A 16,754-nucleotide genomic window follows, 5' to 3' on the forward strand; every position below is an offset into this window, starting at 1 on the left:
ACACTCTAGGATGAGGTTACTCCGGGACACTCCCAGTGACCCATGGGACTGCAGAGCTGACTGACACAAATCCACTTATATGACTCAAGAGCACCCAGGCCAACCAGTAGGAGTCCTGTCTTGGGCCTAGGGACTAGCAGAGTGCGTAGGGAAAAGCAGCCATGTTCTCCATGCTGGGTAGTTCCTCCCCCAAGGCCGCCAGGATGTCATAATCCCGGTGTGCTGTCAAAACTGCTTGCAGGGTAATGAACTCTGGCCTGCAGATGAGTCAACAGAGGGGTGGGTTCTGAGTGCCTGATGTTTATACACAGTCACTGTGGCCACAGTCAGGCAGCCGGAAGCATAATCAAGGGTCACAGTGGCCAGGGAGGAGCTGAGTCCTCGGCACACACAACCATCAGCCCTTGAAGACTCCATCTCCAGGCTGCTTCCCTCTTGCTCTAGTTCTCGGAGTACTCACCCTCAGCACCATCCAGCACCTACCTGGAGACACACATGGGGAACCCACGCCCCAGCAGGCCAAAGGCACAAGGCCACCACACTCCTGATGTCCACACCAGCATGCCAGCATGCCTGGCAGAGCCACAGCCCTTCTGAGGCCTTGAGGCCTGGCCCCTGAGCCACCTCCTTGCTTAGAGGTTCTGAGAGGTGACTCAGCCTCTAGAGCCACCACTGTGACCTCACCTGAAAACTGGACAATGCTCCCCAATGGGGCAAGCAGGACGTGATCACAAGAGGAGGTGATCCTGTCACATTCCAGCTTTCTCTGAAAACAGGGCACAGCACAGACATGCCAGTAAGGTGGGATGGTCCCTCAGTCACTGAGTGTGCTCTAGGGACACTGGCAGGCTGGCCTGAGGCCCCTGTGCATGGAAAGGAAGCCTGGGACAGACCCCTCTGTCCATAGTGTGCTTCAAGGAACCACTAGCCCACTTTGTCCTGGCAATTCCAAAAGGCTGAAATCCCCAGGGATAAGTGAACCACGCCAGGAAGATGCAGGCTTAACTGGGGTCCTCTCGCCCCATAGTCAGCCTTTTCCATGGTGCAACACAGTGAGCCAGGGCCTCCAATGCTGTCAGAGCCCCTTCTTCTCTTCTTCTTTTTGGTTTCCAAGACAGGGTTTCTCTGTGTAGTTTTGGAGCCTGTCCTGGATCTCGCGATCTGTAGCCCAGGCTGGCCTCGAACTCACAGAGATCTGCCTGCCTCTGCCTCCCGAGTGCTGGGATTAAAGGAGTGCGCTACCACCGCCCGGCCCTACCTACTTCACTTCTTTTTTTTTTTTGGAGCTGAGGATCGAACTCAGGGCCTTGCACTCTACCAGTGAGCTAAATATCCAACCCCTACTTCGCTCCTTATTGACATCTACCCTGGTGGATCTCTCTTGCCCACCTCTGCCAACTCTTGAGGATTCTAGAACAACAGGTGTAACATGAGGGCACATCTCAGTGCCTCTGGGACCACAGGCCAGCCCTAGGCTGACAGGGGAAGGTGTTTATTTCTTGGACGGACAGTGCCGAATGGGCCCAGAGATGAAAGGGCAGAGCAGAATCCAGGCAAGAGCCACTCTCAGTAGAAGCTGGGACTCAAGTGGGAGTGGAAGTCTGCAGACCCAAGAAGGGGCTGGAGCTGGAGGAGGTCAGGTCCTTGCCAGCCCATAGCCTCTCAAGGCTCTGCTGTGTGGACCCTGCAGAAACCCTTAATTTTCCCTGACCTCTCTGTGCCTTTCCACCAAGGACAGAGTGAGTGCATGTGGCCAGAGAGCCCACCTAGCCAACAAGGATGAACTACAATGGAATAATGGGTAGAGGTAGGGTCCCCATCTCATGGCTGTTAGGGGACATGCCTCTCAGTAGCAAACAGCTGTCCTGGAAGCACATTTCCTTACCTCTTCTAAAGCCACACACCCACTGAGCCCCAACGCACACAGAAGTGCCCCATCAGCACCAGTTTGGCTTGGGAACGTCTTAAAGTTTGTCTAGCCCATGCGGGCCTTGAGCTCCTAACTCTCTTGCCTCATCCTACCCAGCCCTGGGACCCCAGGCAGTTTGCCTGTGTTTTTGTTTGTTTGGTTTTTTTACATTACAAGAGAAAAAGCCCCAAGTCCCAGGAAGAATGGACTCTGGTCGTCCCTGTGGCTGTGCCTTGAACTGGCATGGTTTTCTGTTCCAGTACAGCTACCATACATTTCCCACCCCTCTACTGAAACATACCCAGCCCCTTCCCTAGGCCACACACTGCCGTTCCACAGCTAGTTCCTTCAAGGCCCTGCTCTGGCTACACCTGAAGTTAAGAAAAAGCTCCTGGCAATTCAAAATAAAATATATGATTGTGCTAGGGCACAACTGTCAAGCCAACACGGGGAAGCTAAGGCAGGAGAGTCCTGAGCTCACAGCCAGCTTGGGCTACAGAATAGGAGCATGTCTTTAAAAATAAAAGAGCTGGTAGCACAGCTCAATGGTGAGCAACTGCCCAGCAGGCTCAAGACCCAGTTGCTGGAAAAGCAAGAGTAACCCACCTGTGCACGTTGCTTTTAGTGGGGCATAGCTCAAAGCAGGAAGAACAGAAATGGTGGGCATCACTTGTTGACCAGTACCCCTCTAGTCACCAAAGTTTCTCCAAGTCCCTCCCACCCTCCATCCAAACCTGCCCCTTCCTGGTGTCAAGCTACCTTTGTCTCAGTCCCCTCCACGCACAGAGGTGAGATTAAATCCGAGCCAGGCATGGAGGCACACACCTTTAGTTTCAGCACTCTGGAAGCAAAGGCAGGTAGACCTTGTGAACTGAAAGCCAGCCTGGTCTACCTGACAAATTCCAGACAAACCAGGACTATATAGTGAAGAATTAAAAATACACAACAAGAGCTGGGTGGTGGTGGCACACACCTTTAATCCCAGCACTTGGGAGGCAGAGCCAGGTGGATCTTTGTGAGTTCGAGGCCAGCCTGATCTACAGAGTGAGTTCCAGGAAAGGTGCAAAGCTACACAGAGAAACCCTGTCTTGAAAAAAAAAAAAAAAAAAATCAAAAACGCCCAAACAGCAACAAAACACACACACACACACACACACACACACACACACAAACAGCCGGAGCTTGGAGCCAGGTGGTGGCGGTGGAAGCGGCGGCAGTGCACACACCTGTAATCCCAGTACTCAGGAGGCAGAGGCAGGTGGATATCTATGAGTTTGAGGCCAGCCTGGTCTACAAAGTGGATTCCAGGACAGCCAGGGTACACAAAGAAACAATATGTCTCTGAAGCTGGACTAGTGGTGTGTGCCTGTCTGCCATCTTGGCACTTAAAGAGTCATGAGTTTGAGACCAACCTAACATAGAATGAGGATCCGATGCTGACAAGAGATTAAACTTCAAAGTTGCCTTGCCACTTAAGTGCCATGTCAGCTTTCCAGATAAACACAGGGTTGGACTGCCCCAAAATTGAATGCTGCCAGCCAGGCTCCCTCGGTCAGTCGTCACGCGGCAGACATAGCTAGCTCCCTTGGGTTTGTGCATAGCGGCCTGTAGCTCTACAAGCACCCTCACATGAGGAAAATCAAGCTTAGGTAGGGGATGTAACACACACCCCAAATTAAAAATAACAGTATGACAGTGGTGCTGGAGAGAAGGCTGCCGGGCCAGCAGGCCAGGGGCAGCAGGCCAGGGCCAGCCGCTGCCACCAGGTACCAAGTCCACCTGGCAGGGGTGACTCATGCTGTGGTCCAGCTGTTTCTGGAAAAAGTCCTGATCCTCCAGGACTAGTCGGAATGGCCCAAGGGGAAAGACTCCAGGTTGGAGTTCCAACCAGGAAGAGTGGCTGGGCCGGTCACCCAGTGGCTAACACCCTGCCACCTCTTCCTCCTCATCTGCAGGGGTGCTTTCTGCCTCATGATGTGGAACCCGACTCGGGAAGAACTAATCTTCTCCCAAAGAGATTTAATCCTGTCCTAGAAAGGAGGAAACTGAGACCCCAGCACAGGCAGGAAGTGGCTCAGAGAAGTGATGGAAAGCTGAATGGGGAAGGAATTCCTAGCGTGGCCAATGGTCCTGCGCATGTCCCGGGCAGGAAGAAAAGCACATTCCTTCCTAGTTACTCTGCTCACTCGACCGCGTCAACACCCCCTGCGCCAGCACAGGCAAACACACGTCCCAGAGACACATCCAACACCCCAGTCACTTCAGAAGATGAAGCCTCAAGCCACCTCCCCGGGAGACCCCCAACCTCTGTCCCAGCGGTCCCAGGCTGGTGTCAAGGCTTGGGTGGAGCATCCAGGTGTGCCCCGGGTGAGGCCCTGGAGACAGGGACACAGCTAGGGTCCCCAGCCCCATCCCAGGACCAGGAAGCAGCACCAAAAGGCCTGGAAAGAAGGTGGGATATGAGAGACGCCGACCAGTGTGGCGGGCCCACTCCCCGCTCCTGAGTGTCCAGACGGAGGAAGCCACCATGGCCACCACCTCAGTCTAGGGAAATCCACAGCAGCCTCGTCCAGCAGTGTCCAGAGAGGCAGGAGGCCCCGAGGCGGCAGGATCGGGGTCAGGACGACGGCGCTGTCTAAAACACCCCTCTAAGGACGGGTTCGAGCACGCCCGTCGTCCCAGCACTGCAGCAGCTAGCAGGAAGGGCCGCCGTAGGAAGCCCGAAGGATGTCTGCGGGGGTCAAGGTGTCGCCAGGTGCGGACGCGGCCTTGCCCCCACAGGTGCCCCCACGGGCAGCCCGCCCGCCGGGACGCCGCGCCCTCACCTGGTGGGCCCGGTAGCTCTCGAAAGCCTTCAAGGCACTGTCGGTGAGCTTCACGTGGAACACCGACACCCTGCTGCCCTCGCTCACGCGCCCGCACGACAGCCCGTAGCTCCGAGCCTCCTTCAGCGCCGCCATCTTGTAACCATCACTCCCCCGCCCCCCTCCTCGGCGACTGCGCCCGCACGCCGGCCCCGCCCCTCGCCGCCGCCCTCCGACGCGCTGCATTATTCATGAAGGCCACGCCCCTCCACGCGCGCCCCGTCCGAGCCGGCTGACTGACGGCCCCGCCCTCGGGCCACGAGACCGCGAGGCTCGCCGCTTTAGCCACGCCTCTCCCGCGCCCGCCGATCGCGCCGGCACGAACCGCTACGCACTGGCCCCGCCCCAAAGGTCTCGCGAGGCTAGTCTCGGGGCAGACCGGCAGCTCTCGCCGCGGGTGGCCACGCCCCCAAACTCTAACAGCCACGCCCCCTGACGCTCGAAGCCCGCCCTCAGGCCCAAATCCGACGAAGCCTCTCAGCCGCAAAGCCAGCCGCAGAGCTGTTACGTGTGAGAAGCTGGCTACGCTCCCCGACGTGCTCGTCACGCCAGCTCGCGGTGGCGAGCTCGTTCAGTTACCGACCAGGCAGCCACGCCCTCTCCGAGGGAAACCTGCAGACGCATTCCGCAATGGCCACGCCTCCGGCCTGCAGAGACCCCACGCACACACAAATTTTTTAAACTACTGCGCATTAGCCACGCCCACGCCAGTTCATTGCCACGCCCCAGCCGCCACGGAACGCTGCGTCACTGAGGACATGCTCACCCAAGCCCTACGCGCTTGGCCACGCCCCTAAGGTCCTCGAGAGCCCGCTCGGTCGGCCCGTTGCATTATTCATGAGCTAGGTCTGAGCGCCCCGCCCCGCGCAGGGAGGTTTCCCGGACGACCGCTTGCCCGTCAAGTGCACGGCCTGCCACGCCCCCACGCTAGGGGAGCCCGTCCTACTTGGAGTTCACCCCGGCGGCACGTAGGTCGCCAAGGCCTCAAACTCTTGAGGTCCGCCTTGAACAGCCTCAGCCCCTCAGAGAAGCTGAATCTTTCCGGAACTGCAGCAGGTGGCATCTCGAAAGCCAACCCGCAACAGTTTGCCGCTCAGCTGGCCACGCCTCTGACGCACTGACGTACCCTCCGTCTCCGCCCCTGCACTACACGTATTCCCAAGTCCCTAGAGAAGGCCATTTCCCAATCCGCCTCTACAGGCCTAGCCCCAGGCCCCGCCTCACATGCACTATTCATGAGCCTTGAACACGTGGACCACGTCAGCCCCACCCACCCCTCAGGTCTCTTACTCAGGTATTTATGCATTTTTTTCCAGCTCTCATTAGGTGGAGTCTGTGCAGCCCGTCGGGAGCGGGAAGTGGGCGGGGCCTGAGCGCAGCAAGAGGGAGGTGGGGTCTAGTGACAGGCGGGCTCGGGGCGTGGTTATGCAGATGAACGCTTGGCCCCTGCGCGCAGCCGGTGGGGTTTCCCAGAGCCGGAGGCCGGAGCGTTTCTGATGCTGAAAGTTCAGTAACAGGACACAGCTCCCACACGCCACGGGCTTGCTTTCCAGTCACACTCTAACGCGACGTTCAGCACGTCCTCAATGTTGCGCAATCACTACCGTCCGCCCCAGAACATTCCTTCATGGTAAAAACAAGCCTGGTCCGCATCTGCAGTTTTTCCCGATCCCTCCCTGTCACTGGCATCTCTGATGGGCGTGTCCCTGTGGGCATTCCACAGTGCGGTCACACATCCAGTCTGGTGCCTGTAATCACAGCTGTTGCTTGTCCATCTGAAGACCTGTGCCCATTGCTGCTGCTCACTGCTCACCTGTGGACATTTTAATATATTGAATTGCTGGGGTGTGTTAAACTCCTACACATTGACTCTCAAAAAATCTTTTGCCGGGGCGGAGGGGTACGGGTGCATGCCTTTAATCCCAACAGATTTCCGGAGGCAGAAGCAGGAGGATCTCTGTGAGTTCTACAGAGTGAGTTCCAGGACAGCTAGAGCTACACAGAGAAATCCTGTCTTGCAAAAAAACCGAAAATATATACATACATACGTACGTACATACGTATGTATGTATATAACCTTTAAGATGGGTTCTTACTATGTAGCCCTGACTGGCCTGGAACTCATCATGTACAGCAAGCTGGCCTCAAACTCAGAGCTTTGCCTGCCTCTGCCTCTGAACTGTTGGGATTAAAGGCATGCACCACCACACCCAGTGTACGATTTTTATACAATTCTTATGGGGAGGGGTCCTAGCTGGTGCCTGTTTGAACTACCTGCTTCACAGACTCCAGGAGATGTCGGCTATTTTCCTGGAAATTTTCAGGAAATGCTTTTTTGAGATGGCCTCGGTCTTCCCTCACTGAGACGATAGATGTGAGTCACCACCAACCACTTCTTAGTTATTTTTCTAAGTATGAGTGTTTGAGGAGAGTGCATGTGTGTCTGTGCACCATGTATGTGCCTGATGCTCTCCAGACCACAGAGGGTATCAGACTAGATACTAGCTACTGTAACTAGAGTTACAGGTGGTTGTGAACCTCCATGCCACTAAGCCGATGTTCCAGCCCCTTGTTTTTAGGTATAGTCTCAAGATCCAGGCTGGACTGCCACTTACCTTAGAGCTGGGGGTAGCTCTGAACTCAGAACCCTCTGGTCTCACGCTCTCACTTGGGATGACTGTCGGGTTTCGCCACTGGATCCAGAGTCCTCTTACTTTATTTCTACCCAGCCCCCAAAGGCAGCTGCCACACCCCAGGATGCCCCAGTGGGGGCTGGGGGCATGGTTTATCTAGCCCTAGAATACTTTGAACTGGCAAGATGGCTCAGTGGACAAAGCCACTTGCCACCAAGCCTGATGACCTAAATTCAATCCCTAGGACCCATAAGGAGGAAGTGATATGTACCACTGCACACCAACCCCAACACACAGTTTAATACAATGCAATGAGACCTTGGGTTCCCAGCACTGCTAAGAAAGCCAAATATGACAGCAACTTTGTGGTCCCAGCTACCCAGGAGACTGAGGCAGGAGGCTCACCAGAACCCAGCAGTCAGTACCAAGGTCAGCCTAGACCCGGTCTCTAAGGTTAAAAAAAGCATGCAGAGGCCAAGCATTGGTGGCACATGCCTTTAATCCCAGCACTTGGGAGGCAAGAGGCAGGATGATCTCTGAGTTCAAGGCCAGCCTGGTCTACAGAGAGAGTTCTAGGACAGCCGGGGCCACTGCACAAAGGAACCCTGTCTCCGGGAAGGGGGCGGGAGCATACAGAAGGATGTGTATAGGAGGAATGTGGGACTAAGTATCTAGGGGGTGGGGAGGCAAGACCAGTACGGGTTCTGGTGAGCAGGTGCCCCAGGAGGGGTGTGGGTGTGAGTAAACGATTTTAGCACCACTCTGCACCCTCCCTAGATAGACTTCAGGAGGCAGTAGTGTAGGAGAATTCCTGCAGAGCTGCAGCTGGTTTGATTTGGGAGTGTTAGCACGTAGCTTTAATCCGCCTTTTGTGACTGCTACCTTGTCTCTGGTACCTTCTGTGTGAAACATGTAAATCTTGTCTGAGAGTTTCCTAAGGGTGCAAAGCCTATGCAGAACTTGGTTGGGGGAGGACTCTGCAATCAACCGTGAGTCAGTCCACCAGAGACTGATCCCCCTGCAGCTGGAAAGGCTTAAAGTGCCTCTGTGTCTTCTTTCCATGGACCTGCATGAACCCACACCCAACACAAGACAGTAGAGCTCTCCCAACACTCTAGCTGAGGTCAGAACAGCTCTGGGTGACAGGCACAAGGCTGCCCAGACACTCATCCCCAAGGCTGGCCAGGGTTAGGAGGAAGGGCAGGGGGAGCTAGGGTTCTGGAGAGCTGCAGGACAGCACTGTGGGACCCAGGGAAAAGCACTCTTCCTCTATGAATTCTTGAGAAGTGTTGGGAAACAGGTCTTTAGTTTCATCCCCAGCACCTCTAAACATTCTTTAAATGAAAACTTAAAAACTGTAAGTTCCAGATATGTCACATCCCTGATACACCTGCCATCCCAACACTTGAAGTGCATGCAGGAGGATGAGGAGTTGAAGATCAACCTCAGCTCATGAGACCCTACCTCAAAACACAAATCCCCCCAACAGCCAGGCACTTACATGGATCATTACCCGCTTCTGGCCATGGCAGGTGTGTGAGGTCACAGGTTTGGGGACGGGGCGGTCTAAATGGTGGCCTTATTCCCAGAGGCAGGACGAAACACAGGCTAGTGCTACAGGACAGCCTGCAGGGCCTAACTCTCCTGCGGCCCTTCCTCCATCAGCTCTGGGCTCAGTTGTAAGGTGTGCAGAGCTGGCAGTCACTGTTGTTGGGAGGCACAGTACTACTTTGGCCCAGTCTTCCTAATCCCCAGACACAGGGACCCTGCTCAGGTGACCATAACCCCTGCTTGGGTCAAACCTCAACATCTGCCGACCCACGCAACCTCCCCCAAGACCAGGACTGCCAAGGTCCCCCACCTCTTCCTTGTACAACCAATGCCTCATACAATCAAGACCAACACCCACCAAATAAGTGACCCCAGAATCCACATGACCTCAAAAGGACCCAATTTCAGGCAGAAAACCACCACAAAATTAAGGCACAAAGTAGGGCTGGGCACAAGTCCTCTGGAGTGCAGCTGTGCGCGGCCTGGGGTCCACAGCCCTCCTTAAGGCAGCTGTTGTGCTGGGCCTGGCTCAGCTCTGACTCATAGGCCTTCTCTGGCCCAGCCTCAGCAGAAGGAGGCTCCGGAAGCAGTGGGGTGCGGGGTGAGGCTTTATTTCATTCACTGTGGGGGGGGGGGCCTGGACAGGAGGGCAGGTGGGCAAGACTAGTAGTAAGGGCCACCCCCAGGCCTACTAAGAGGGAGAAACCAAGGCCTGCCCCCTCACCCCCACCCAGGGCAGGGTGTGGAACAGAGACAATTGGGTCTGGAGGAACAGGGCCCCTCCCTCTGGGCTGCACCCCACACCCCCCTTCAGGGCCTTAGTCCTTCCTGCTTATTGGGGTGCATGACCCTCAATCCTTGACCCCCCCAACCCAGAGGAGGTGGTTTGGCCAAGGAGGGCAGTGGACAGGGAACCTGGGGGAGTTGGGGAGCACAGGTCGGGGTCCAGGTGTGCAGGGGGCAGTCAGTTCCTGGCAGCAATGACCACAGAGAGAGCCACGCCCCCCAAGGCCACAGCAGTCGCCCCAAACAGCCACTTCCATGGGATGGACTGTGGATAAAGGGAAGGTAAAGCTGGCTGTGTAGCTGAAGCATCGCCATGATCTACACAGGCCTCCTAGCCAGTGCTCCACCATGCCTAAGAAACTCCTACACACACACCCAAACCAATCACCCACTCCTTCAATGTACTTTCTTCCTCAGAGCCTCCAACCCTGCATGAGTCCTGCAGCTCCAAAGTCCCCAGCACTGCCCCCAGCCCAGCCACACCCAGGCTTACCCAGGCCCCCTTGCCAGGACACTTGGCAGGCAGCCGGCTGGGGTTGCCCAGCATCTTTCGGTATAGGGCGGTCTCTGTGCTTCTTTGTGCAGCACGCTTCTTTACCAGCTTTGAGAGCTCCGCGTGGATCGTCTGTGGATGGTGGCAGGAGTGGGTGAACACATCAGGAGGCAGCAGACCTGCCTGTCATCACTCCCATTCCCTTCTCCTGGTTCCCAGTTTGTCAGGTATGGGGACCCCTGGGACTGGGGAGTTCTACCTGCTCCCATCAGCTCTAACAAAATGGGGGCTGCTGCCCCACCCCCAGGCAAGCCAGAAGATAGAATGGCAATTAACAACTAGAGGCAGACAATTAGGGGGACTTACCAGACAAGCCCACCAGAGTTCTGCTTACCTTGTTGGAAGGTTCCAGCTTCAGGGCAGCCCTCAGGATGGGGATGGCCTCACTATATTCGCCTTGCTGAGCCAGCACCTATAGGAGAGGGACACCTACTCTGTGTCCACCCGGAGCTTCCTCTCCTCTGCCTGGCAGTGACTTCCTGATCTCAAGCCACCGTTTGGTACGGAGGCTGATCAAGGTGAGGTACAAGGTGGCACTGGCATCACTGCTGGGCTGGGGCAGGGGACTTGGGGATAGGCCCCCTCAGAGTGCAGGGGCCTCAGGTCAGACTCGGTGCCGCCATCCCTGTGAACCCCACTGGATCTGAAGGCAGCTGCCCTGATGGAGCAGTCCAGTAACTAGCCATCTCTCTGGATCTTTGCTGCAGTCCAGAGGGCTGGGTCTTGTGACAGTCCTGCCTCAGTCTCCTGAGTGTTGGGACTACTGGCCTTTGCTGCCGTGCCTGGCTACAATCCTTCCTTAGGCTTTGGCTGTGAGGGTGGTTTTCTCTGGCCCACAGATCCACGGGGCCTGGTTTCTACCCTCAGGCTCCTAGAGCACAACAGCTGGTAAGTTTCTCAGAGACCAAATGTGTCTCTGCCTCACCTTCCCTGTGGGAGGCCCTAGGATTGTATCCTCAACACCATCACAGAACAGAACCAACTGCACTGGACCCAAACAACCCAGGCAGAGGGGACAGCCTGTGCTGAGGAGCTAGCCTGGAAAGGAGTGGGGAGGAGAGGCTGAGTCCCCAGTGTCACCAGCGCAGCCTGGAGTGGAGAACCACACTGGCCACACCCTGTCTACAGTGCCATCTGTGGAACCTGGACAGGAGACACTGCCTCAAGGCTCAGGGCTCCAGGGCCACGAGGAAGCCAAAGTCTTCCCACTGGGGGAGGCGGTCGTCACCACAAACGGGGCACCCGAGGCTGGGGCGGGCACAGGGCTGCGGCACACCTTGCCTTTGCGGAACAGCGCCTTGATGTTGTCAGGCTGGTGCTCCAGCACCTGGCTGCAGGAGCGCAGCGCTGCACGGTAGTGGTCCAGCTTCAGCTGCGACGCCGCAAGGTTGTTCAGGCACTTGACCTTCAGCTGCAGGAGCTGCTCCTCTTCATCACAGGTCAGGTCCACTGTGGGGGGGACACGCTGAGCAGGCCAGCAGGCCCCACACTGCAGGCAGGGCTGCCACGGCTCAGCAGGGCTGCCCCGAGGCGGTGTGCCAGCAGGGGGCCAGCCCAGGGCTTATGAGCCAAGTGACATGCATGTCTGTAATCTCAGCGTGCAGCAGAGGCAGGCAGGACCACCCGTTTCTCACCGAGCTCCACGTTCAATGACAGACAAAAGGTGGGCAGGGGCAGGGAAACCCCAGGTGTCCACCTCTGACCCGAACTGTAAGCGCGCACGCGCACACACACGAGCACGCACACGCGCACGCGCACACACGCACGCGCACACACGCATGCGCGCGCACACACACACACACACACACACACACACACACGCGCGCGCGCACACACGCGCACAGCCCCCCCCCCCAAAGGCAGGGTCTTGCTATACAGTATACAAATTGTCACCCTCCTGCCTTAGCTTCTGACCATGCATACCACCACTGTGTCTGGTCACCACAAGCCTAAAAGGAGCCATTGACCTGAAGGCTATGGAGGAAGGGAATCTGTCTATATTCTGGAATATTCTAGAATGTTCTATGGCCACAAGGACAGTGCAGAAGTCTGGCCATCCTATAGGCTGGCAAGATGGCTCAGCTGGTAAAAGTGCTTGCTGCAAAGCTTAAGGAACAGAGTTTGAGTCTCTACCACATGGTGGGAGAATACAGCCGCCTCCCTTGTTATCCTGACTTCCACATGCACACATATATCCCAGCTGGCTGGTCACCTTTGGCGCTGGAAGTAATGGCCTTGATGGCCAGGTCATAGGAGTTGGCGGCCAGCACAAAGTCAGCGCGCTGGTAGTGGGCATTGCCACACTCCCGCTTGCGGTTGGCCAGAGCCACACGCTCCTGCCCACTCAGCATCTCCAGGTCGGGTCCATCCTCTGCCGTCTTCAGGGTGACTTCCAGGCACAGGGCTGCGTGGGGGGGGATGTACGGGCTCCTGCTGGGGAGGTGACCAATGGGAGACACTCAGACCTGACCACCAGGCTGTACCCACCACCACACCTTCCCTGGCAGGAAGGCCAGGACTCAGGTCCCTGGGGTGCCCCATAGCAATCTGATACAATACACTTGGGCCTTGTGACTTGGCCAGCCCAAACCTCAGTTTCCCCTTCTATGAAATGGGGAAGACGGTAGGGACAGTTGAATGTGCAGCCCATCTCTCACCTGCCTTGGGGACCATAGCAGTACTTGGAGTCAGCGGTGACCATGGCTGTCTCGCCCACATCCATGAGCGGGACACTGAGGTCCAGGGCCTGGAGGACAGGTCAGTGAGGGTCAACACAAACCCAGGTCCTGTGAGGTGCTGCCCACCTGCCCACCCAGCTCCCACCTGGATAACATCGCAGTCTCCCAGCGTGAAGGCCAGTTCAGGCTCTTCCTGTACTCGGGTGCCGTTTTCCAGGGACATGTGCAGGTGCACGGTCACCACCTGGCCCTTGAGTGGGCGGCTAGAGCCTGGAGGACCGGGGACCAGCGTCTTCTTCCGCAGCAGTCCATTCCCTGCAGGGGCCAGGTGATCTGTGAGCCTGTGATCTGGTGGCCAGACACGGGCCTCGGCTCTATTGAGCCGCCCTTCGGGAGGAGCCACCCCCATGCTGCTGCTGTTTTAGTGACAGGGGATAGAATCAAGACCTTGTACAATTTACACCAGTGCTCTACCACTAGGCTGTCAGGACAGCATTAGGGATGTTTGGCCAACATGGCTGTTCAGGATATTTATTTTCAAGATTTGTTTTGAATTTCATGTGTACAAGCGTTTTGTCTTCATTTACATATGTGCACTACATGAGCACAGTGCTGGCAGAGTCCAGGTGAGGGGTGTCCGATTCCCAGAAATTGGAGTTAGTCACGTAACACCCATGTGGGTGCTGGGAATTGACCTAGGGTCCTCTGGAAGAGAGGCCAGTGCTCTTCATCACTGAATCACCTCTCTAGCTTCTGCTGGTCTGCATTTTAAGAACCCCTTCCTTAAATCCTACAGTGAGGGGCTGGGGGTAAACCCCAGTGTTAGAGTCTTTGCCAGGTTGCCAGGCATGCAGGGGGATCTGGGTTCCATTCCCTAGCACCACTCATACAGTTAAAAAAAAAAAAAGATCCTCCTCAAAACATAATTACTGTGGGCACTCTCCCGAGACAGCATTTCAGGAGAGAAAAATAAACTCTATGAAGCAAGTGAAGGTGGAACAGAACCGGACACCTCTGCGGAGCAGTGGCAGTTTTCAGAACCTGCCACATGTCTGGACGGATGCTTAGGAAAGATGCAGTGGGAGCTGGCTTGGAGCTGCCGGCACCTCCCTGCAAAGGCTGTGTGGCTCCAGGAAGGTGACTCAGCCCCTCTGAGCCACTGTTACCAGCACTGGAGGTAAAAAGCAACCTGTTAGGAATTGTGTGTGCATGCCAAAGTGTGAGCCAATGAACAGAGTTCAGAAGCACGCCTGTCTCAAGCAGTCTGGGAAGCCAGCCACATAGCACAGGCTTGTGAGACCAGCACTGAAGAGGCCAAGACAGTGAGTCAGGAGGGTCCAAAGATCAAGGCCAGCCTGGACTTCACAGTAAGGTTATCTCAAAATAAAATCACCCAGTGATGTCCTCATGTTACTTCAAGCCCACAGAGAAGAGAAATGGAGCTCAGGAGACAGAAGCCCCTGGGTCAAGGTGGCCCCAACCCTGTGCTCTGTTCACACTTACCCAGAATGTCCAGCCACTCTTCAGGGGCTGGGGCTGGGGCTGGCTCAGGTTCTGTGGCTGCCAGGAACTCCCGAGCCAGGGCTCCTGGCTGCTCAGTCTCCTCCACTGTAAGCTGCCCCATATCCTCCAGTGGTGGCAGCCCACTTAGGTCATCTTCCTCCTCTTCCTCTTCCTCCTCCTCCTCCCCCTCTGCATCTTCTACCCCATCAAGCACCTCAAAGTCCTCCAGTGGTGGGACCCCCGCAGGCGGCTGGGCAGCGGGCTCAGAGGGCTCGGCCCAGGACGCCATGCTGCTGGGGGATCAGGAACTGGCCCTAGGGGACAGATGTCCAAGCACTATGGTGACAACCCCATCTAGGCAGCCCGTTAGTTCCCTCAGCTCCAATTCCCTCAGCTGGAGTCCCTCGTGTGTCTCAGCAACACCAGGCTTGCATTCATCATCTATACATTGGGCGTCGTACCAACCTGGCTTGTTGAAAGAACAAACACAGACCTCAAGTTCTGAGCCACAGGCTGCAGCTGGGTTAGCTGTTATTAAAACTAATTACCATGTAATCTTTATAAACACCCCAAAAGTAGGGAAACCCTAGCTTACACAAAAACAGATTGAACAGGCCCAGAGAGGCAAAGCCACTTGGCCAAGGTCACACAGCAAGCCTACAGTGGAGCCAAGACTGAAAAGTAAGGTTATTAGACTAAGAAGAAAAAAGTTACTAAGGTTATTGGGGCAGTGGGAATAGTCCCTGAGGCCTTGGAACAGTCATTTTTATAGCTTCTAGGTCACTTGAGAGAGGTGAATCTTTTAGAGGTTCTTGCCTCTGGCTACCCTGTCTGCTAAAGGCTCCAATCCAGCATGAAAGGATCAGTGCCAAATACTGGATGTCTCTTGCTCTGTACCCTGAAGATACACAGGTCTCCCAACGTAAAGGCCCCTGGCTCCAACCTGCCTCTATCATCAAGCCTGTTTCCAGCCTGATGTAGGCACTGGGGAGGTAGGTCAGCCGACAGGGCACTTGTTCTACCAAGCACAAAACCCCGGGTTCTATCCCCAGCACCACAGAAGCTAGGCAACAGCAAAGGCCTGTCATCCCAGTACTTGGGAGGCAGAGGCAGGGCCATCGGGAACTCAAGGCCATGAAATTCACGGACTACATGAAACCCCATCTCAAGAAATCTAAAACGTACGCTAGGGTTGCAATTCGTTGGTGGAGGGCTCTCCTAGCAGGCCCGCTTTTGGCTCAGCACCCCCATAAACCTGGTGTGGCAGTCAGTGCAAGCCTGTCATCCCAGCTCTTGGGAGGTACGGGCAAAGGACCTAGAGTTCAAGGCCAGCCTGAGCTACACAGCCACTTGGGAGACTGGCGTAGAATGCATCAGACTGTCTCAAAAAACAACAGGAGCAAAGGAGTAGTGGGGACCTCGGTACGGAACCCGCAGCATCTCCCTGGCCCTAGGCCTCTGTAAGGAGGCCCCCAACCCGGCTGCAGCACCCCACGTCCACTCAGGCCTTCTCCCCAAGCCCCAGGAAGCCCCGAGCCCCTGCCTGCGACCCTCACCTGTGGGGCTCCTTCCGGGATCCGGCCCCGACCGGAGACCCTCCCTCCCCGAGCCCCCACAATGCCCCGCGCGCCCCGCACCCCAACGCCGCCCCGCGCCCGGCCGACACCACCGCCCCGGAGGCCCCGGTCCCTGCAGCCCCGAGAAGCCCCGGCCCCAGCCTCGGCTTCCGCGCTGCGCCCCGCCACACGTGCCTGCGGCTCGGGGACCCCGCTTGGGGTCCTGCGCCCCTCCCCGCCCCCAGCCGCGGCCGCCGCGCCTCGGGAAGCAGCTTCAGACGCGCCGCCCCGCCCCCGGCACGCCCATTGGCTGTCCACGCCGCGGCCGCCGCGCCTATTGGCTCGTGAACACATCCGTCTCGCGACCTAGATGCCGCCTCCTTCCTGCTAGGCTCGGCCAGCTGTTCTTAAAGGGGCTCTAGGACTGTAGGGTGTTATTGGCAGTGGTGGGAGCACTCTGGCCGGGGCCTCTGTAGGGAAGGTGGCGGCATGTCCTGGTGTGACTCCAAACTCGGGTCGGCTTCATCCTGCTCACATCTGAATTAGACATGAGCAATAAACACCTCGGCTCATGAGCGGCCAGTTTGGGAGCTCTCTGGGAAACAGCAATTTAAAAGAGTATTTACTTTTCCTTAATTTTACTAATTATTTTACTTCCCCTCCCCCTCCCTTCTCTCCCTCTCCCTCTTTCCTCGAAGTCACAGAGATCCACCCTCCCAGA

The 16,754-nt window shown here is 56.5% G+C and overlaps 2 protein-coding genes across 4 annotated transcripts in view; both read right to left on the reverse strand.

The window, feature by feature from the left end:
• Positions 1-4,882, reverse strand: part of Ell (elongation factor for RNA polymerase II) — a 50,681-nt gene extending 45,799 nt beyond the window's left edge. Inside the window, exon 1 of the mRNA XM_036166330.1 lies at positions 4,735-4,882. Coding sequence (XP_036022223.1) covers positions 4,735-4,869 — 135 coding nt within the window. The 5' untranslated portion in view covers positions 4,870-4,882. The remainder of the gene's footprint in view (positions 1-4,734) is intronic.
• A 4,663-nt stretch (positions 4,883-9,545) lies between these two features.
• Fkbp8 (FKBP prolyl isomerase 8) lies at positions 9,546-16,320 on the reverse strand. 3 transcript variants are annotated; one of them, XM_036166618.1, is made up of 9 exons: positions 16,229-16,320; positions 14,478-14,791; positions 13,120-13,289; positions 12,954-13,042; positions 12,509-12,726; positions 11,573-11,745; positions 10,631-10,708; positions 10,237-10,368; positions 9,546-10,008 (listed from the first exon to the last, which is right to left on the reverse strand). In XM_036166618.1, exons 2-9 carry the CDS (start codon positions 14,764-14,766, stop codon positions 9,922-9,924), a joined length of 1,236 nt encoding a protein of 411 aa, XP_036022511.1. In that variant the 5' UTR covers positions 14,767-14,791; positions 16,229-16,320; the 3' UTR covers positions 9,546-9,921. The 3 variants fall into 3 exon arrangements, with proteins under 3 accessions (XP_036022511.1, XP_036022509.1, XP_036022510.1); XM_036166616.1 differs by having other exon boundaries at positions 12,509-12,729; XM_036166617.1 differs by lacking the exon at positions 16,229-16,320 and adding an exon at positions 16,034-16,092 and having other exon boundaries at positions 12,509-12,729.
• Positions 16,321-16,754: the final 434 nt, after the last annotated feature.

The sequence above is a fragment of the Onychomys torridus genome, chromosome 17, assembly GCF_903995425.1.
Source record: "Onychomys torridus chromosome 17, mOncTor1.1, whole genome shotgun sequence".
Lineage (NCBI taxonomy): Eukaryota > Metazoa > Chordata > Mammalia > Rodentia > Cricetidae > Onychomys > Onychomys torridus.